Here is a 21,393-nt window from a genome sequence, read left to right on the forward strand (position 1 = left end):
AACTTGATTATTAGGGAACTAGGAATAACTTTGAGAAATATCCACTAAGTCCTGCATTCAATAGAAGGAAAAAATAAGAAGAGGGTTCAAGAGCCAAAAAGTTTTCTTTTTTTTTTTTTAGATTTCTTTTTCCAATCCCAAACGCACTTAATTTCTCAATTTTCTCCTGATTACAAAATTTTTCGGTTATACAGTAGCCTCCACATTTGATGAATAGCCAATGTTTATAGAATGTCACATACTCATTTCCTCTGTATCAGTTCTTCGTTAATTTTTTTGTTATCCATGGACTTACATTGCTTTTTTGCCATTTCTCTTGATTTAGTAGGAACAAAAGTGATTGAGAGCAACCACAGGTTTGTGGACACAATCACTGTCTCATCTTAAAGAATCTTCAAATGAGATAAAGGATGAAGATTCACAATAAACCCTCATGCCTCAGCTTCCTTGTTTCCTGTTTTGTATTTGTGCTTGCAGAGGAGGAGCCTGGATTTCACCAGCACAATATAAAGCCTGATCAGTGATTCTTTCACAGTACTATGATTTTTGCAGGAAACTAAACTGGCCATATTCATGCCTGGAACAAAAGATTCAGAGGTAAAGCACTGCATAGTGAAGAATAGACTTTCATACAAAACAAAATATTTTTTCTTTTTAATGACTGATTTAAATGACAAAGGACTGTCCCATTTTTGCCCCAGGGTATTTCAGGGAATATCATAAACTTCTGTAGGACATCCATTACTGAACACTCCAAGGTAAGACAATCAAATTCAAGTCACTTTTTAGTTCACTTGTATTGACTAATACTGTAAATAAGGTACATACATTGGATTCAATATCAAATACTGTATTAATATAAATACAGAGGTGATTATAGGAACTCGCACACACTGACTGGTCAAGAAATTCGGACTATTTCTGGATTATCATCTCGAGCAAGTCAGCAAAATAGCTGCTGATCACTTTGTCACCATAAGTGAGGAAGAATGACAAATTATGAAAGAAAACACTGTTCCTAAAAGCACTAAAGATGCTGCAAAGTTTTGTCTAAAATGATTCAAAGGTAAGGTAGAATTGTGGTTTATTTTATCCATTTCAAAATAAAGTATTTTATGTGAGTCAGCATAGATAAGTGATACAAGTCTGCGCCGTGCCTTTATTACATTTGCATGTCGCTTTTGAAGTTTGAAAGGATTTTTTAAATATGATTTTTTTTTAAAAATAATCACCTGTGTATCTATACTGATTCAATTATCCACTTCAGGCTCAGTGAATATTGGTGAATAATAACCTCAACTTCACCTCGTTTATGATTCCCCAGTATTCGCTTCGCCTTCAGTGAATAATTGCTAAATACTGTAAACAGGGTTTAATATGGCCTCTATATAAAATACTGTAGGTGTCTGAGATGGGCCAATATGTTCACAATTCAAAAAATAAAGTAAGAAAAAATTGCACCGAGTTGATGACCGCTAAATGTTTTATGTATGTCCTGATCATATTACACTGTCATAAAAAGTAATTGTGCATTTTTTTTTTCCTTTACGATACAAAGCAAAGTAAATCTACCCTCAAAGGCATAACAGTGGTGCATTTATGGACCATTTATTTATCTTAAATAGCTTTAAAGGCACACTATCTTCACTATCTTGGTACCATCTCAATGACATACATTTATTTCTGGGGGAAAAAAAACAACAGTTTACCTTTATTCTGATCATCTATCGCTATACAATTAGCTATGGCCTACAGTATACATTACAAAGCTGTAGAAAAACCTGTTATTATATTTTAGTGAGAAATTCCTAATATATGTTATGTTTGACAGGAGCTGCAACCCCTCATAACTAACACTGTTTCACAGACAGCAGCAATGAATAACTCACAGTTACAGCAGAATGAGCAGCAGCATGCACAGGGCGAGTCGTCTAATGCTCAGAAGATCAAAGTCAAACTCGCACGTTTTGTGTCTTACTTCTCCGGAGACATGGCTCCTGTTGGCAAATGGATGACGGGTAGGCTTAGACAAGTCATACGTGCTTTCACACAGTATCCAGCAAAATGCATGTAGTTACAAATGCTTATGTTCACAAATATCTAATTATAAAATGAAAATTGGGCTTACTTACTAACACACTTCCCATAAATATACATCTAGTTCTAAATAGTTCCTCAGTGATAAATGATGTGGGACATAATCTAAGACGACTAATAAACCATGTTGTTATTTTTACAAATCATTGATATAGCAAAGCTTTCTGTAAGAAAGTGTTTATTTAACATTTATGGAAGAAATTTCAGGAATTTAATTAACTCTAACAGTAAGTTTTCTGCCATGGGAATGTCTTCAGGGCAAAAGACTTTGCACTCTGGTTTCTCAGGAAGAAAACAAGCAGGGTTTCTTTTTTTTCTTGTTGTCTCATTGATGCCATGATACAGAAACATAAGAGGCTGGTAAAAGAACATCTGTTTACTGCTGCTATGTCCTAAGTGATAAGAGCTTGTTTGACTATAAACACCGATAAAAGCATTTTAGATTCAAGTTTCAAGAACTTTCTTTTCAAATAAGTTTCCTTGTACAATGAGATCTTTAGTGTGCATATTCTCATTGTCTCATCTCATCTCATTATCTCTAGCCGCTTTATCCTGTTCTACAGGGTCGCAGGCAAGCTGGAGCCTATCCCAGCTGACTACGGGTGAAAGGCGGGGTACACCCTGGACAAGTCGCCAGGTCATCACAGGGCTGACACATAGACACAGACAACCATTCACACTCACATTCACACCTACGGTCAATTTAGAGTCACCAGTTAACCTAACCTGCATGTCTTTGGACTGTGGGGGAAACCGGAGCACCCGGAGGAAACCCACGCGGACACGGGGAGAACATGCAAACTCCGCACAGAAAGGCCCTTGTCGGCCACGGGGCTCGAACCCGGACCTTCTTGCTGTGAGGCGACAGCGCTAACCACTACACCACCGTGCCGCCTGTGGAAGGAATCATTAAAATAATTTTTAAAAAATGTAGTTCTAATGCCTGCACTATTTTTATACACTCATCATCCACTTTAATAAGAACTCCTGCTCATTTATACAGTTATCCAATCAGCCAAGCATGTGGCAGCAGCACAGTGCATAAAATAATGCAGATACAGGACAAGAGTTTCAGTTAACGCTCACATAAAACATCAGAATGGCGAAAAAGTGTGATCACTGTGACTTTAACCATGGTATGGTTGTTGGTGCCAGATGATCAGTCTGGTCGTTCTCCTCTGATCTCTCTTTTCAACAAGGTGCTCCAGCCTGCAGACCTCCTGCTCACAGGATGTTTTTTTTTTTTGCACCATTCTGTGTAAACTCTGTGTGTGAAACTCCCAGGAGATCAGCAGTTTCTGAAATACTCAAACACATGGCATCAACACCCATCCATAGAAAGCACATAATATTTTTGTGAACTTTATATGCTGTCACATGTGTACTGATAACTCGCAGGCATGCTAACCCTAACAGATGTTTATAAAACCAGTCATGCACGTTTCTATATCTGTCTTAACCATCTCTTCTGTAGTTCAGCTGGAGCAGGCAGAATGTTCCAGCACATCTAAATGCAGCGATTTAAGGACTCCCTAAAGTGAATGACGCATGAAATGGAATGACGAATGACAGGTAGTAAATTTGAACAATAAATGGTCCCTTATTCAGATTCTTACAAATGGAATAACGATTGAAATCTTTAGTTTTAGACTTGTGGAACACCAAACTTTACCTCGGTACGTCTAGAAATATCACCATTTATATCAACATACTGATAACGATCAGTTAGATAAGACCTGAGCCAGGAGAGGGCCATTCCCTTAACTCCCACAACATTTTCTAGTCTATCCAGAAGAATGGAATGATCAGTGGTATCAAATGCTGCACTAAGGTCAAGCAACACAAGTAGCGAGACACAGCCCTGATCAGACGCCAACAGTAGGTCGTTTACTACTTTAACCAGTGCTGTCTCTGTGCTATGATGAGGTCTAAATCCTGACTGATACATTTCATGGATGTTATTCCTATGTAAATACGAGCATAACTGCTGTGCCACAGCTTTTTCAAGGATCTTGGAGATAAAGGGGAGGTTTGATATTGGCCGATAATTGGACAGCTGACAGGGATCAAGGTCAGGTTTTTTAATCAGGGGTTTGATAACTGCTAGTTTAAAGGATTTGGGTACATAGCCAATCATAAGAGAAGAATTTATTATTTTTAGAAGTGGTGAACACCTTGTGGTGTTCCACAAGGTTCTGTCTTGGGTCCACTGCTTTTTTCTCTATATATGTTACCTCTGGGCGATATTATTCGTAAACATTGTATTAGTTTCCACTGTTATGCTGATGACACACAGTTGTATGTCTCTGCAAAACCTGATGAGAGACACCAGCTTAATAGAATTGAGGAATGTGTTAAGGACATTAGACACTGGATGCTTATTAATTTCCTTCTGCTTAACTCTGACAAGACTGAAGTACTTGTGCTAGGACCACATACAGCTAGAAGTAAGTTTTCTGATTACACAGTAACTCTGGATGGCCTTTCTGTTTCTTCACGTGCAGCAGTAAAAGACCTCGGAGTGATTATTGACCCCAGTCTTTCATTCGAAACTCACATTGATAACATCACCCGGATAGCTTTCTTTCATCTCAGAAATATTGCAAAGATAAGAAATTTAATGTCATTGCATGATGCAGAAAAACTAGTCCATGCTTTCATTACCTCCAGGTTGGATTATTGTAATGCCTTATTGTCTGGATGTTTCAATAAGTGCATAAACAAGCTCCAGTTAGTTCAAAATGCAGCAGCAAGAGTCCTTACTAGAACTAGAAAATATGACCACATCACGCCTGTCTTATCCACACTGCATTGGCTCCCAATCAAATTTCGTATTGATTATAAAATACTACTATTGACCTTTAAAGCACTAAATGGTCTCGCACCACAGTACCTGAGTGAACTTCTGCTCCTCTATGACCCGCCACGCCTACTTAGATCAAAAGGTGCAGGCTATCTGCTGGTACCTCGTATAGTGAAGGCTACATCAGGGGGCAGAGCCTTTTCTTACAAAGCCCCACTGTTATGGAACAGCCTTCCAAGTAATGTTCGGGAATCAGACACAGTCTCAGCATTTAAGTCTAGGCTGAAAACATATCTGTTTAGTCAAGCCTTTTGTTAATGGTGTTTATGAGGTAAAGGAGTAGATCTGGAGGGTCCTCAGACATAGAGTGTTTTGGTAAACTGGGATGTATGGATGCTGTCAGTCCCCACTCGCTTGCTCACTCGAGTTTGTTGACGGTGTAGTGGCTGGCTGCTTTATGTCCCGGGGCTCCCTCATGCCTGTGTTACCTTCTGGCTCTCTCCTTTTAGTTATGCTGTCCTAGTTAGTTGCCGGAGTCCCTGCTTGTACTCGGTGCAATATGTATACTGTTCCTACTTATTCAGGTGACATTGGGCATACCTAACCACCTGTGTTTTCTTTCCCTCCCCCCCACCCCACATCTGTCCCTCTGAGTTACATGGAGTCAACAGGAAATCTTTTGGTGGAGACGGTGGGGACCTCGACTGGCTATCGTAGTCTGCAGGGAATCGGCCGTCAGACATTCTGTCGCATGTCCCAGACCCGGTGAAATGTAACTGAATTGTCTTGGCAAGCCCTAAGGGTCCCATCTGCATCTCATCATTGCTGAGGAGTGTGCTCCCATCACCCAATCAAGCATCCAGCCAGAGCAGGTCATGATATATTTTGCCATATTAACATGCCATTGTGTGTTATGCCTGATGTAAAGACTCTTGTCTCTGCGAGCTTACCACACAGATTTAATACTTGTCATTTTTAGGGCATACCTAACAACGTGTTTTCTTTCTCTCTCTCTCTCTCTCTCCCCCCCCCCAATCTGTCCCTCTGAGTTACATGTTGATCCTGGGATTGAGATGCTGGCCTCTTCTGCCCCTCGGACCTGCTTGATCCATCCTGGTCCCCTGTGTCTGGTCGGAGTTTTATCGCCCCACTCCTGTGAAGGACGGCCCCATGAGGACAGTTGAGGGTTATACCTGTTAAAACTGTTCATATTATAGTCAGGCTGTCTGTTGTTGCCCAAATGAGGATGGGTTCCCTTTTGAGTCTGGTTCCTCTCGAGGTTTCTTCCTCATGTTGTCTGAGGGAGTTTTTCCTTGCCACCGTCGCCACAGGCTTACTCATTGGGGATAGATTAGGGATAAAATTAGCTCATGTTTTAAGTCATTCAAATTCTGTAAAGCTGCTTTGCGACAATGTTTATTGTTAAAAGCGCTGTACAAATAAACTTGATTTGATTTAGTTTTAGACCTCCCTAGGATAAGATAAGTGGGTGCTTGGTGGGATATCAGCTTTTACAAATGGAATGACAGGGTTTCTATATGTATTGACTTACTTTGAGCTAATGTTGTCAGTGATATCACCTTTTACAAATGGAATGATAAGGTTTCTAGGTGGAATGACATACTTTGAGGCAATGTTATCAGTGATATCAAATTAACAAATAAACATCTGAAAAATGTGGTGTGCATTAGTATTCAGCCCCCTGTACTCTGATACCTCTAAATACAATCCAGTGCAATCAATTGCCTTCAGAAGTCATCTAATTAGTTAATAGAGTCCTACTGTGTGTAATTTACTCTCAGGATAAATACACTCATTCTGTGAAGGCCTCAGTGGTTTGTTAGAGAACACTGAAGAACAAACAGCATCATGAAGACCAAAGAACTCACCAGACAGGTCAAGGATAAAGTTCTGGAGAAGTTTAAAGCAGGGTTAGGTTATAAAAAAAAATCCCAAGCTCTGAACATCTCAAGAAGCACTGTTCAATCCATCATTCAAAAATGGAAAAAGTATGGCACAACTGCAAACCTACCAAGACATGGCTGTCCACCTAAACTGACAGAGCGAGCAAGGAGAGCACTGGTCAGAGAAGCAGCCAAGAGGCCCATGATCACTCTGGAGGAGCTGCAGAAATCCACAGCTCAGGTGGGAGAATCTGTGGACAGGACAGCTATAAGTCGTACACTCCACAAATCTGGCCTTTTTGGAAGAGTGGCAAGAAGAAAGCCATTGCTGAAAGACAGGCATAAGAAGTCCTGTTTGCAGTTTGCCAGAAGCCATGTAGGTGACACAGCAAACATGTGGAAGAAGGTGCTTTGGTCAGATGAGACCAAAGTTGAACTTTTTGGCCTAAATGCAAAGCGCTATGTGTGGCAGAAAACTAACACTGCCCATCACCCTGCACACACCATCCCCACTGTGAAACATGGTGGTGGCAGCATCATGCTATGGGGATGCTTTTCTTCAGCAGGGACAGGGAAGCTGGTCAGAGTTGATGGGAAGATGGATGGAGCTAAATACAGGGCAATCCTGGAAGAAAACCTGTTGGAGGCTGCAAAAGACTTGAGACTGGGAAGGAGATTCACCTTCCAGCAAGACAATGACCCTAAACATACAGCCAGAGCTACAATGGAATGGTTTAGATCAAAGAATCTTCATGTGTTAGAATGGCCCAGTCAAAGTCCAGACCTAAATACCATTGAGCATCTGTGGCAAGACTTGAAAATTGCTGTTCACAGACGCTCTCCATCCAATCTGGCTGAGCTTGAGCTATTTTGCAAAGGAGAATGGGCAAAAATTTCAGTGTCTAGATGTGCAAAGCTGGTAGAGACATACCACAAAAGACTTGCAGCTGTAATTGCAGCAAAAGGTGGCTCTACAAAGTATTGACGCAGGGGGGCTGAATACTAATGCACACCACATTTTTCAGATTTTTATTTGTTTAAAATTTTGAAGACCATTTATCATTTTCGTTTCACTTCACAATTATGTGCTACTCTGTGTTGGTCTATCACATAAAATCTCAATAAAAAACTTTAAAGTTCGTGGTTGTAAGGTGGAAAAATGTGAAAAAGTTCAAGGGGTATGAATACTTTTTCAAGGCACTGTATTTTTTAATTATTTCAAACTTCAAAAGAAGCATGCAAATGTAATAACGACGCAGCGCAGACTTGTGTCACTTATCTGTGCCGATTCATAAAATACTTTGTTTTGAAATCGATAAAATAAATCACAATTCCACCTTACCTTTGAATCATTTTAGACCAAACTTCGTAGTATCTTTAGTGCTTTTAGGACCAGCATTTTCTTTCATCATTTGTAATTCTTCTTCACTTACAGTAACAAAGCGACTGGCCATCACTTTACCGAGTTGCTCAAGTTGATTATCAAGAAATAGACCGAATCCCTCGACCAATCAGCATGCGCAATTTCCTATAATCGCCTCTGTATTTATACTGAGATTTATACTGAGATGTACTGTATTTATACTGAAAGCATATAGCATCAAGGAGGTTAGGTGCATTGTTATTGCATCAAGTATTGGCATTCGGGCCTTTTAAAACCTGAACAATATCATGTAAACCAGAAATTGTGAATGAATGAATAAATCAAAATGGGGACGTTTATATTTTTCTGTTATTCTGTAAAAAAGAAATGTTTCTCTAAAAGATATTTTTAGACAGTTATGTGCTCTAAGTTTACTAAAGTTTAATTTACAATGAAAATAGATTGTACATGAAACTATAATTGATCAAGGACTTGATGTACTTTGTTTAGCAGAAACCTGAGCATGTAACCCTCCTGGATACGGCTATATACACCATCCTCATCTAACTGGCACAGCAGCTGGCACTGCAATTATTTATACCCATACTATACATGTTACCAAGAAATCTGGATACAAATTTATATTATTTAGCCACACAAATGAAGTTTAGTTTGAGTGTGTGAATGAAACGTGAAAGACCTACTACAGTAACGGAAAGCAAGAAGAAAAGACGTTATGTTGCGAAGGAAAGGAAGCGCAGGACCAAACTAATAAATATTGACGGTCAGTGAGCACCTCGGTGTGATCAGCTGTTCGTTTACCAACAGAATGATGGAACTGTCAGAGCGCGGTCAAAGGTAAATCTGCGCATGCGCGCACGGACTTCCTCTGTCTGCTTGACTGCGCAAAGCGAGTGATTTCATGCACATTATTTGCTCAGGAATCCATCAAATAACTTCCCAGCCACAGAATGGCCTGATATTTTGTGAGATATTACAGAAATAAACATATATCACAATGACCACGTTTCAGAGGGAACTAAATTTCACCGATTTTATGAAATCGAAAGGCCGTCTAGCTTTAAGATCCACTGAGAGTAATGTTTGTGTCTATTTGATAATCAGTTGTGGTCAATCAGAATGTAATAGCGTTGATTTTTACAATGGACAGACCCTTGATTTAATACTGACATTTGGCAGAAATATAGAAAACTTAGTCACATTTGCTCAGTCTGAATTATCTTTGACTTTGAATTATCTTTGACCTCATTTCATTTCAAATATGCCTTCGTCAGTATTCCAGCTATTTTACCAGGTTGCCACACCTTGCCCTCAACAATATGCGCTCTGTCTTCAAAAATATGACTCAAGAACATGCGCCCTGCCCTGAAGAACATGAGCCCTGCGCTCAAGAACATATGCCCTGCGATCAAATACCAGTGCCATGCCCAATTTTATATGCACCCTACTCATTATTTTCCAAAACATTCTACGTGCCTGGCACATACGTTCCACCACAGAAAGAAAGCAGGCCCTAACGAATGTTGCCAACTTGCAATTAATGTAACACATGTTGACCAAATCACAACACACTATTAGCAAGGGGTCATAGCCCTGCTCTGTCGGCCATTTTGTCTTATTACAAAGAGTCAGTGCAGCCAGGTATGTTTGAAAAGCAGCGATGCTTACAAATGCGTGAAAGAAAAAAGAATTAGTAAAAGCAGTAAGCGGCTCACAGAACCAAGCATCTTTGTTTGCCAGAACGGAAGTAGAAGTTGAAGACAAAACAAAATCAATCAAAAATTAGGACCGATAGATCTAGACTCTAGATATAGATAGAAAATCTAGTCACTAACCTTAACCACGTGTTAGACTAGAGCTAATCTAACATTAATATCTCAGACTAATATTAATGATCAATTAATGCAATTAGTATTACTCTTATTAGTAGTATTAACATTAGACCATCATGTTAATGAGCAATAGACAGATGTAAGTGCTGAAAGAGTTTATTGAAAAGCACGCTGGTGAACAGTTCCAAAACGTCCTTGCGGCGCGTGCTGTTCGCGCCGAGTAAAAATGCGCGTGGATGTGAGTGACAGTTCGAGGCATGTGGATGTGACATTATGAAGCATTGTAACAAACTGGTTAACTAAGAAATTTCAGAATTACTTACTTCATTTTACAAAAAAGTAATCTACCTTGCATAGTTGCCCAGCATGGCTAATTTTGCATGATAGATTCTTTGTCTATAGTCATGCACGAAAAATTGCCCACAATAATCAATGGCACCCTGCCCTCTTGGAAAGCTAGCTGGAACACTGTTAGTTGTAATATACAGTTGTGGTCAGAAGTTTACATACAGTGACATGAATGTCATCTTGGATATGAATGTCATGGCAATATTTGGGCTTTCGGTAATTTCTTTGAACTGTTCTTTTTCTGTGGTACAGCATACATCTTTAATTAAAAAAATACTAGAATTTGGTGCACGAGTTAAAATCAACACAGGGTCAAAATGGGTCAATACAGGGTCAAAAACATACATACAGCACACTTAATATTTGGGTAAAATGTCTCTTCACAAGATTCACCTTGACCAAACATTTTTGTTTACCATGAACAAGCTTGTAGCAGAATTCTGGTTGGATATTTCATGACTCTTCATGGTAGAATTGGTAGAGTTCAATTAAATTTGTTTTTTTCCTTGGCACAGAGTCAACTTATAAGCACGGTCCATATATTTTCAGTCGGGTTGAAGTCAGGACTTGCTTTAAGCTTAATGTTAGCCTGCTTTATCCTCCACAACCAGCTCTGATGCGTGTTTGGATTCATTGTCCTGTTGTAACTCCCAAGTCCTCAGTCGTGTTCAAGTTTCTGATGGTTTATGCTGAAGAATTCTGAGGTAGTCCTCCTTCTTCATTATTCCATCCACTTTGTGCAATGAACCAGTTCCACTGGCAGCAAAACAGCCCCAGAGCATGATGATCCTACCACCACCACCAGTTGGTACAGTTCCTCTGTACAACCCCGATTCCAAAAAAGTTGGGACAAAGTACAAATTGTAAATAAAAATGGAATGCAATGATGTGGAAGTTTCAAAATTCCATATTTTATTCAGAATATAACATAGATGACATATGAAATGTTTAAACTGAGAAAATGTATCATTTAAAGAGAAAAATTAGGTGATTTTAAATTTCATGACAACAACACATCTCAAAAAAGTTGGGACAAGGCCATGTTTACCACTGTGAGACATCCCCTTTTCTCTTTACAACAGTCTGTAAACGTCTGGGGACTGAGGAGACAAGTTGCTCAAGTTTAGGGATAGGAATGTTAACCCATTCTTGTCTAATGTAGGATTCTAGTTGCTCAACTGTCTTAGGTCTTTCTTGTCGTATCTTCCGTTTTATGATGCGCCAAATGTTTTCTATGGGTGAAAGATCTGGACTGCAGGCTGTCCAGTTCAGTACCCGGACCCTTCTTCTACGCAGCCATGATGCTGTAATTGATGCAGTATGTGGTTTGGCATTGTCATGTTGGAAAATGCAAGGTCTTCCCTGAAAGAGACGTCGTCTGGATGGGAGCATATGTTGCTCTAGAACCTGGATATACCTTTCAGCATTGATGGTGTCTTTCCAGATGTGTAAGCTGCCCATGCCACACACACTAATGCAACCCCATACCATCAGAGATGCAGGCTTCTGAACTGAGCGCTGATGATAACTTGGGTCGTCCTTCTCCTCTTTAGTCTGAATGACACGGTGTCCCTGATTTCCATAAAGAACTTCAAATTTTGATTTGTCTGACCACAGAACAGTTTTCCACTTTGCCACAGTCCATTTTAAATGAGCCTTGGCCCAGAGAAGACATCTGCGCTTCTGGATCATGTTTAGATACGGCTTCTTCTTTGAACTATAGAGTTTTAGCTGGCAATGGCGGATGGCACGGTGAATTGTGTTCACAGATAATGTTCTCTGGAAATATTCCTGAGCCCATTTTGTGATTTCCAATACAGAAGCATGCCTGTATGTGATGCAGTGCCGAAGGCCCGAAGATCACGGGCACCCAGTATGGTTTTCCGGCCTTGACCCTTATGCACAGAGATTCTTCCAGATTCTCTGAATCTTTTGATGATATTATGCACTGTAGATGATGATATGTTCAAACTCTGCAATTTTACACTGTCGAACTCCTTTTTGATATTGCTCCACTATTTGTTGGCGCAGAATTAGGGGGATTGGTGATCCTCTTCCCATCTTTACTTCTGAGAGCCGCTGCCACTCCAAGATGCTCTTTTTATACCCAGTCATGTTAATGACCTATTGCCAATTGACCTAATGAGTTGCAATTTGGTCCTCCAGCTGTTCCTTTTTGTACCTTTAACTTTTCCAGCCTCTTATTGCCCCTGTCCCAACTTTTTTGAGATGTGTTGCTGTCATGAAATTTCAAATGAGCCAATATTTGGCATGAAATGTCAAAATGTCTCACTTTCGACATTTCATTTCAAATTATTGAATTCTGTTTTTATTTACAATTTGTACTTTGTCCCAACTTTTTTGGAATCGGGGTTGTACATAGTGGTCATTGTGGCCAAACTACTCAATCTTTGTCTCATCTGACCATACAGCTATCCTTCAGAAGGCTTTTTCTTTGTCTGTGTGGTCAGCTTCAAACTTTAGTTAAGCTTGAAGGTGTCAGTTTTGGAGCAGGGGGTTATTTCTTGAATAGCAGCCTCTTAGTCCATGGTGATCTGAAGTGTAGACAGTGATCCATCAGCTTCCAGTTCATGGCAGGGCTGTGCCATGGTGGTTCCCAGGTTGTTCCTGACCATCCAAACCAATTTCCTTTCAGCTGAGGGTGACATTTTTGGTTTTCTTGAAGCAAAGTGGCTTGGCAAAGTGACTGCACCTCACAATAACTTGGATACAATTGTTTGAACTGATCTTGGAATTTGCAGTTGTTTGGAAATGGCTCCAAGAGACATTCCGGAGTTGTGTATATCTGCAATCCTCTTTCTCAGATCTGCACTGAGTTCCTTGGACTTTTCCATTTTACTGTGTGTTGGTCAATCCAATGAGCGCTGTAAACAAACCCTTTTTATGAAGGCACAGAGAAGCTACCAGCTGTAGTCAATCATGATCATTAACAGGAAATTAAGAGACCTCGGCCTTGGCAAGATAAGTGACATTTTGGAAGTTTCAGCATCTCTGAATGAATAATGTAAGTGAGCGTATGTAAATTTTTGACCCTGTATGTACAATTTTGACCCTGTGTTGATTTCAGAAAACCCAAAGAAAATTAAAACTTGTGCACCAAATTCTAGTTTTTTTATTAAAGATGTATGCTGTACATTCTGCCACAGAAAAAGAACAGTTCAAAGAAATGACTGAAAGCCCAAATATTGCCATGACATTCATATCCAAGATGACGTTCATGTCACTGTATGTAACCTTCTGACCACAACTGTATGCCCTTCACCTCACTACTGCATCAAGCATATAGTCACATAAACTAATGTATCCAGCGTTATTGGAAACATTCCAGATTCCAGACTACGATTGGTCAGCATTCTATGAAAGTGCAACAAGTACACTATTACAGGCCAGATAGACTGTTCTTATTTGAGGTTTATATCAATGAATTGTGTATCAGCGTAGTGAAACATTTTGTGTTCATCTTTTCCCATACTGAAACTTCAAAAAATAATAGTATATACATTTTTAGAGAATAGGATTCCTCAAGGGTTGTTTGGATAGTTCTTAGTTGCTTAAAAGGTTCTTCTGATGAAGAAACACCCTGTTGACAGATTAATTTTAGATTAAACATTTGTAAGAATCTACAGTATATCAGTAGTTGTATTTTTTTCTTATTCTTTATTGACCTTATCTTTATGTATGTGCACTGCCTGGCCAAAAAAGTTGCCATTTGGATTTAAATAAGCAAATACTTAAGATCTTTTGATTGGATAATTACTGCAGTGATTGTGTTTCAGCTGATAACAATTCTTTTAACTCTGACTGATGCAGTGAGTGGTTTCTCATTTCTTAACCAACCATGTCGGAAGACATATCCTGTCATTGTGGAAAAGATGTTACTGTGTTTCAGAAAGGTCAAATTATTGGCCTGCATCAAGCAAAGAAAACACCTAAGGAGATTTCTGACACTACTGGAATTGGGTTAAGAACTGCTTGATGCATTATTGAAACCTGGAAGGATAGTGGTGGACCGTCAACTTCACAGAAAAAATGTTGTCAGAAAAAAAATCTTGACTGACTGGGATCAGAAATCACTTAAATGCTTGGTGAAGCTGAATCATAAATAATCAACAGTAGAACTCATGGCTATGTTTAATAGTGAAAGTAAGAACATTTCCACACTCACAATATGATGAGAAATCACAGGATTAGAATTAAACAGCTGTGTGGCCATAAGAAAATCAGTTGTTAGTGAGGATAATCAGACAATAAGGCTTCAATTTGCTAGGGAGCATAAAGATTGCACTCTGGAGCAGCGTAAAAAGGTCATGTAGTCCGATGAGTCCAGATTTACCCTATTCATGAGTGATGGGTGTGTCAGGGTAAGAAGGGAAGCACATGAAGTGATGCACCCTTCATGCATAGTGGCCATTATACAAGGCTCTGGAGGTAGTGTTATGATCTAGGGTTGCTTCAGTTGGACAGGTCGAGACTCAGCAACGTTATGGGGTAATAAAATAAAGTCAGCTGATGACCTGAATGTCCTGAATAACCAGGTTATACCATCAATGGATTTTTTTCTTCCCTGATGACATGAACAGAAAAATTAGGGCTCAAATTGTGAGAGAGTGGTTCAGAGAGCATGAGGCATCATTTTCACATATGAATTGGCCACCACAGACCCCCAACCTTAACTCCACTGAAAGTCTTTGGGAAGACTTTAGAGTAGTTCGACTTTCCTGTCAGCAAGACAAGAGCTTGGCACAAATTTAATGCAACTCTGGATGGAAATAAACGTTGTGATGTTGCATAAGGTTGTTGAAACAATGCCACAGAGAATGTGAACCATAATCAACGCTAAAGACTGTCCAATGAAATATTAATGTGTGGCTTTTTTGGCCAGGCAGTATGTATTACTGATTCTTACTGTATCTTTGTAAAATGTGTTTTGTCCAGAACAGTTCATCTTGCTTCAGATTTTTGATTGGGTGTTGAGAGGTGCAGCACAGGTCATGTTTGTAAATAACCCCCTGAGTGGACTGATCATCTTTGCTGGACTGATCCTCCAGAACAGATGGTGGGCTCTCAATGGCTTTGTGGGCACCTTGTTTGCCACACTCTCAGCCCTCATTCTCAAACAAAATAGGTATTTCCAGACTGCAATTCATACAATATCATAATTTGAGAATTGTTTATTATTTGGCTAGTGTTGTAATTTTTCGGTTTTTCTCAGAGGAGCAATCGCAGCAGGCCTGTATGGATACAATGGAATCCTAGTTGGTCTTCTAATGGCAGTCTTCTCCAATGCAGGTGACTGGTACTGGTGGCTTCTGTTGCCCAACATCTTTATGTCAATGGCATGGTGAGTTCCAGGAACTCAACTGTCTTCATTCTTGTCAGACAGGTTAGCCTTCAAACTGAGAAAGGCTAGATATGTAAGTAATGTTGATCAGCATGGATCTTCTGTAGATTCACATGCAGATATACCATTGGATTTTCTGTAAAGCATGTGGTGAAACTTACGTCTCTGTTCTCATGATTAATATGCACCTGACAGCATTTGTAATGTATGGTAAAGCACTGACATTTCATCAAGTTTGTCATTCAAGCATGACAGATACTGGAAAGTAGTCGTGCTGCCACAAAACAAACATTTTAGCCTTACAATAAAGAAAGGAGCTCTAGAGCTTGGTGTCCCTATACTAGACATTTAAATCTTGCATGAGCAGAGATTGTCCAAAAGCCAATTCCTAATAAGAAATCATGTCTTGCAGCCCGATTGTGTCCAGTGCCCTGGCCTCCATCAACAGTCGGTGGGATCTGCCAGTCTTTACCCTGCCTTTTAACATTCTAGTTTGTCTTCATATGGTAGCTACAGGGCACTACAACCTCCATTTCCCCCAGGTCCTCATCCAGCCAAGAACCTCCTTCCCCAACATCACATGGTCTGAGCTGGATTATGCTTTGGTAAGAGTCTTGCTGGAAGGGTACTACTTTTTTTTTTATGCTGAACAGAGATCTGTTTTGCAAGTTTTTGAACATTTGTCCAAAGTCAGAAATAGTTTAGAAGGTAAAGGAGTGGTTTCTAGAATCTTCTCATACTGAAGTCATGAGTGGAACTCTGTTCTTTCCATGTGGAATTTCAGTTATTTAGAAATGCCACATTTTCTCTGGAACCCCCCCCCCCCCCCCAAACCAAACCAAACCAAACATTGTTATTTTATGCAACATCAGATTAAGCTGTCACTTTAATTATTGATAGCAGCACTTACGCACTGCATTCTAAATTATGTTTCCTTGATATGAACTTCACTTTCCACAGCTCTTCCGCTCCATTCCTGTGGGCATTGGGCAGGTCTATGGTTGTGACAATCCATGGACAGGAGGCATATTCATCCTGGCCCTGTTTATTTCTTCACCTATAACTTGTGTACATGCTGTTATTGGCTCAACTATTGGGATGGTGTCAGGTAAGACCCAACAATGCATGTTTCATTCTCTATGCTGGATTCAATCACAATGCCACAAAAGAAAAGCTAAACAAAGGGGCTCCCAAATTGTGCAACAGAAAAGAGCTCACCCTGTCACTGGGAGATCACGAGTTTGACTCAGGACAGTGCCATTCATAATGAGGAGCCCTCCATCCATCCATTATCTGTAGCCGCTTATCCTATCCTACAGGGTAGAGGTCTGCGCGGGTCGGATTTTTCAGTCCCGCTCCCGCCCGCGCCCGCATTGTGCAGTCCCACTCCCGCCCGCGCCCGCAAAGAATTATGATTTTCAGTCCCGCTCCCGCTCGCGCCCATAAAAAAATTATGATTTTCAGTCCCGCTCCCGCCCGCGCCTGCCATATTTTGTCCCGCTCCCGCCCACAAATCCCACATGATGCAGATGTTCGCGTTATTTCTCAGGAAAGTTCTTGTCTTGACACAGCGTGATGGTGCCCCGCCCCCTACTTTGAGTGGATTTGAGCATAAATATCTACAGCTCACGTTTGTTATTGTTTACCTTGTTTCTGAATTCAGCATGTACTGTCTCTAATAATAATAATTACTGCTGTCAAACGATTAAAATATTTAATCACATATTTTTATCACATGAGAAACCATTGCAATTCTTTGATCAGAATAAAAAAAGTGAATGGGCTTGCTTTGTACCAGTGTGGTGTTTTTTTTTTTTAATTATTGCAAAGCAGAGCTAGTAAAAGAAGTGAATTGATTTACTGCTTGCGTTAGTCTACAACTTTAATCAGAGAGACATGTTACACAGTGACGGTAGGCTTGACTCAATGCTATCGCAGAAATCCTTCCTGTAATATGCAAATTTCGCCTCACAGCAAGAAGGTCCTGGGTTCGAGCCCCGGGGCCGGCGAGGGCCTTTCTGTGTGGAGTTTGCATGTTCTCCCCGTGTCCGCGTGGGTTTCCTCCGGGTGCTCCGGTTTCCCCCACAGTCCAAAGACATGCAGGTTAGGTTAACTGGTGACTCTAAATTGAGCGTAGGTGTGAATGTGAGTGTGAATGGTTGTCTGTGTCTATGTGTCAGCCCTGTGATGACCTGGCGACTTGTCCAGGGTGTACCCCGCCTTTCGCCCGTAGTCAGCTGGGATAGGCTCCAGCTTGCCTGCGACCCTGTAGAAGGATAAAGCGGCTAGAGATAATGAGATGAGATGAGATGAGAAACCATTGCAATTCTTTGATCAGCATAAAAAAAGTGAATGGGCTTGCTTTGTACCAGTGTGGTGTTTTTTTTTTTTTAATTATTGCAAAGCAGAGCTAGTAAAAGAAGTGAATTGATTTACTGCTTGCGTTAGTCTACAACTTTAATCAGAGAGACATGTTACACAGTGACGGTAGGCTTGACTCAATGCTATCGCAGAAATCCTTCCTGTAATATGCAAATTTCGCCTCACAGCAAGAAGGTCCTGGGTTCGAGCCCCGGGGCCGGCGAGGGCCTTTCTGTGTGGAGTTTGCATGTTCTCCCCGTGTCCGCGTGGGTTTCCTCCGGGTGCTCCGGTTTCCCCCACAGTCCAAAGACATGCAGGTTAGGTTAACTGGTGACTCTAAATTGACCGTAGGTGTGAATGTGAGTGTGAATGGTTGTCTGTGTCTATGTGTCAGCCCTGTGATGACCTGGCGACTTGTCCAGGGTGTACCCCGCCTTTCGCCCGTAGTCAGCTGGGATAGGCTCCAGCTTGCCTGCGACCCTGTAGAAGGATAAAGCGGCTAGAGATAATGAGATGAGATGAGATGAGATTTCTGGGATAGCATTGAGTCAAGCCTACCGTCACTGTGTAACCTGTCTCTCTGGTTAAAGTTGTAGACTAACGCAACAAGTAAATCAACTTACTCGTGGTTTTCTTGCTAGCTGGGTGTGAACTGCGAGTCATTAGAGTAATCAAAGAATTTCCCCTTAGGGAGATCAACGGTAAGCTTAAGATGCTATTTCTCACGCAATCTGACTTTCTCTGCAAATTTAGGCATCTTAAAATGTTTTTATTAATGCCAAATAAAATATCCAGCACAAATTATATATGATAGACATAAAAATTAATAATTTATAAATTTTATTTCAAGCACGTTTTTAGTTAGCGGGACTGCAGCTTATCACCGCTCCCACCCGCGCCGCATATGTGCACTTCCGGTCCCACCCGCGCCCGCAATGAGCTTTCAAAATTTGTCCCGCGCCGCACTGCTTTGCGGCGGGTCCCGCGAGTCCCGCGGGAGTGCAGGGCTCTACTACAGGGTCACAGGCAAGCTGGAGCCTATCCCAGCTGACTATGGGCGAGAGACGGGGTACACCCTGGACAAGTCGCCAGGTCATCGCAGGGCTGATACACAGAGACACAAACAACCATTCACACTCACACCTATGGTCAATTTAGAGCCACCGATTAGCCTAACCTACATGTCTTTGGACTGTGGGGGAAACTGGAGCACCCGGAGGAAACCCAGGTGGACACGGGGAGAACATGCAAACTCCACACAGAAAGCCCTCGCCGGCCACAGGGATCGAACCCAGGACCTTCTTGCTGTGAGGCGACAGTGCTAACCACTACACCACCGTGCCACCCCTGATGAGGAGCTAAGGGAGCAAAATTGGCTGTGCTCTCTAGGTGGGAGGGATAACATACTCTCTCTCCCCTAGCTAACTGTGGGCATCTGTGAGCGAATGTATGCAGAAGAATGTAGCTAGCACTTTCTTCTGAGTGTGTTCCATTTTGTAAGAGAGAGGAGGGCTGGCAGGTGGGTGGGAATTGGCAGGTGGCTAAATTGGGGAGAAAATGGGGTGAATGCCAGTAAAAGAGAAGCAAGTCTGTTCCTTCTCATAATTTAGGACCTTTTCTAATATTACCCAAAGGGATCTAAGAAGACCAAGTAATTTCATCAGTGAAATAATCTCTAATTTATTATTTTAGGTCTCGCTCTTGCAGCACCATTTCAGAACATCTACTTTGGACTGTGGGGATACAACTGTGTCTTGGCTTGCATTGCAATTGGTGGAATGTTCTATGCTCTCACATGGCAGGTTCATCTCTTGTCTATAGCATGTGGTATGATGCCTATCACAACTATTTCCTCTTTCCTGAGGGCTAAATGATTGTTTATATAAGAACCATTTCCAGTTTTATCAGCCATGGATGACTTTCCCCTCTTATATTCCCCTTAGGATTTTTCTGTGCTTATCTTGGATCTGCAATTGGCAACGTGATGGCTACTGTAAGTATCTTGTTATTCACAATGGCAGAACTTAAAATTAGATCCTATTCCAGCATGGACATTCCAAATGTCCCTTTTTGTAATGAGTTTTTAATGCTTCGTTCCTCAGTTCGGGCTTCCAGCATGCACTTGGCCCTTCTGCCTGTCTGCCCTCACTTTCCTCTTGATCACTACAGAGACAAAGACAATTTACAAACTGCCACTTGCTAAAGTGAACTACCCTGAGAAAAACCTTATGATCTACATGAAGATGAAGAAGGAGGAGAAGGCTGAAAAAGTCAAAACAGTGAAAGAGGAGGTAATAGTGATTAATGATCTGCAAATTTCCAATGATGTGGAAGTTCAGACGACGGTGGAGAGTCAAGATATGGAGTTGCAGGAAGTCTGAACTGAGACAAACAGCAGACAGGACAGTATTCAGCAGAAAGCCCATTACTCACCCATCTGGATGTTACTTCTACACTCTTTTATTTTGCTTCCTACCATCCTCACAATTGTAAATATGTATAAAATAAATGCACATAAAAGATTGCCATTTGCTGTTCATAGTTTGCAATTTTTTTTAATATAATTTTTGTACAAACATTTTTTAAAAATGACCTTTTCCTATTGCAACTTGTATTGTATGTAAATCATTTAGGGTATGGTTAAATTTTAATTTACAATTATTGAACATAATTAAGATTAATTATGGGACGGTGGTTAGCACTGTTGCCTCACAGCAAGATGGTTCTGGGTTCGAGCCCAGCAGCCGATGGGGGTCTTTCTGTGTGGAGTTTGCATGTTCTCCCCGTGTCTGCGTGGGGGTGCTCCAGTTTCCCCCACAGTCCAAAGACATGCAGGTTAGGCTAATTGGTGGCTCTAAATTGACCGTAGGTGTGAATGTGAGTGTGAATGGTTGTTTGTCTCTATGTGTCAGCCCTGTGATCATCTGGTGACTTGTCCAGGGTGTACCCCACCTCTCACCCATAGTCAGCTGGGATAGGCTCCAGCTTGCCTGCAACCCTGCACAGGATAAGCGGTTACAGATAATACAACCCCGATTCCAAAAAAGTTGGGACAAAGTACAAATTGTAAATAAAAACGGAATGCAATGATATGGAAGTTTCAAAATTCCATATTTTATTCAGAATAGAGCATAGATGACGTATCAAACGTTTAAACTGAGAAAATGTATCATTTAAAGAGAAAAATTAGGTGATTTTAAATTTCATGACAACACCACATCTCAAAAAAGTTGGGACAAGGCCATGTTTACCACTGTGAGACATCCCCTTTTCTCTTTACAACAGTCTGTAAATGTCTGGGG

At 40.9% G+C, this 21,393-nt stretch overlaps 1 protein-coding gene across 8 annotated transcripts; it reads left to right on the top strand.

The window, feature by feature from the left end:
* The first annotated feature begins 511 nt into the window (after positions 1–511).
* Positions 512–20,619, top strand: slc14a2 (solute carrier family 14 member 2). 8 transcript variants are annotated; one of them, XM_060906998.1, is made up of 10 exons: positions 512–597; positions 702–758; positions 1,832–2,018; positions 15,325–15,514; positions 15,602–15,730; positions 16,143–16,335; positions 16,691–16,838; positions 19,784–19,918; positions 20,035–20,084; positions 20,194–20,619. In XM_060906998.1, the coding sequence occupies exons 1-10, from the start codon at positions 574–576 to the stop codon at positions 20,470–20,472; spliced, it is 1,392 nt and encodes a 463-aa protein (XP_060762981.1). In that variant the 5' UTR covers positions 512–573; the 3' UTR covers positions 20,473–20,619. The 8 variants fall into 8 exon arrangements, with proteins under 8 accessions (XP_060762981.1, XP_060762983.1, XP_060762982.1 ...); XM_060907000.1 differs by having other exon boundaries at positions 15,602–15,678; positions 16,241–16,335; XM_060906999.1 differs by having other exon boundaries at positions 1,868–2,018.
* The last annotated feature ends 774 nt before the right edge of the window (positions 20,620–21,393 follow it).

Source organism: Neoarius graeffei, chromosome 24 (genome assembly GCF_027579695.1).
Source record: "Neoarius graeffei isolate fNeoGra1 chromosome 24, fNeoGra1.pri, whole genome shotgun sequence".
Taxonomy (NCBI): Eukaryota; Metazoa; Chordata; class Actinopteri; order Siluriformes; family Ariidae; genus Neoarius; species Neoarius graeffei.

Coding starts and splice junctions, on each gene's coding strand:
- slc14a2 (XM_060906998.1), top strand. CDS start 574: ATGCCTGGAACAAAAGATTCAGAG. Junction 16,336..16,690: donor CTGAGCTGGATTATGCTTTG/GTAAGAGTCTTG, acceptor CACTTTCCACAG/CTCTTCCGCTCCATTCCTGT. Junction 20,085..20,193: donor TTGGCAACGTGATGGCTACT/GTAAGTATCTTG, acceptor TTCGTTCCTCAG/TTCGGGCTTCCAGCATGCAC.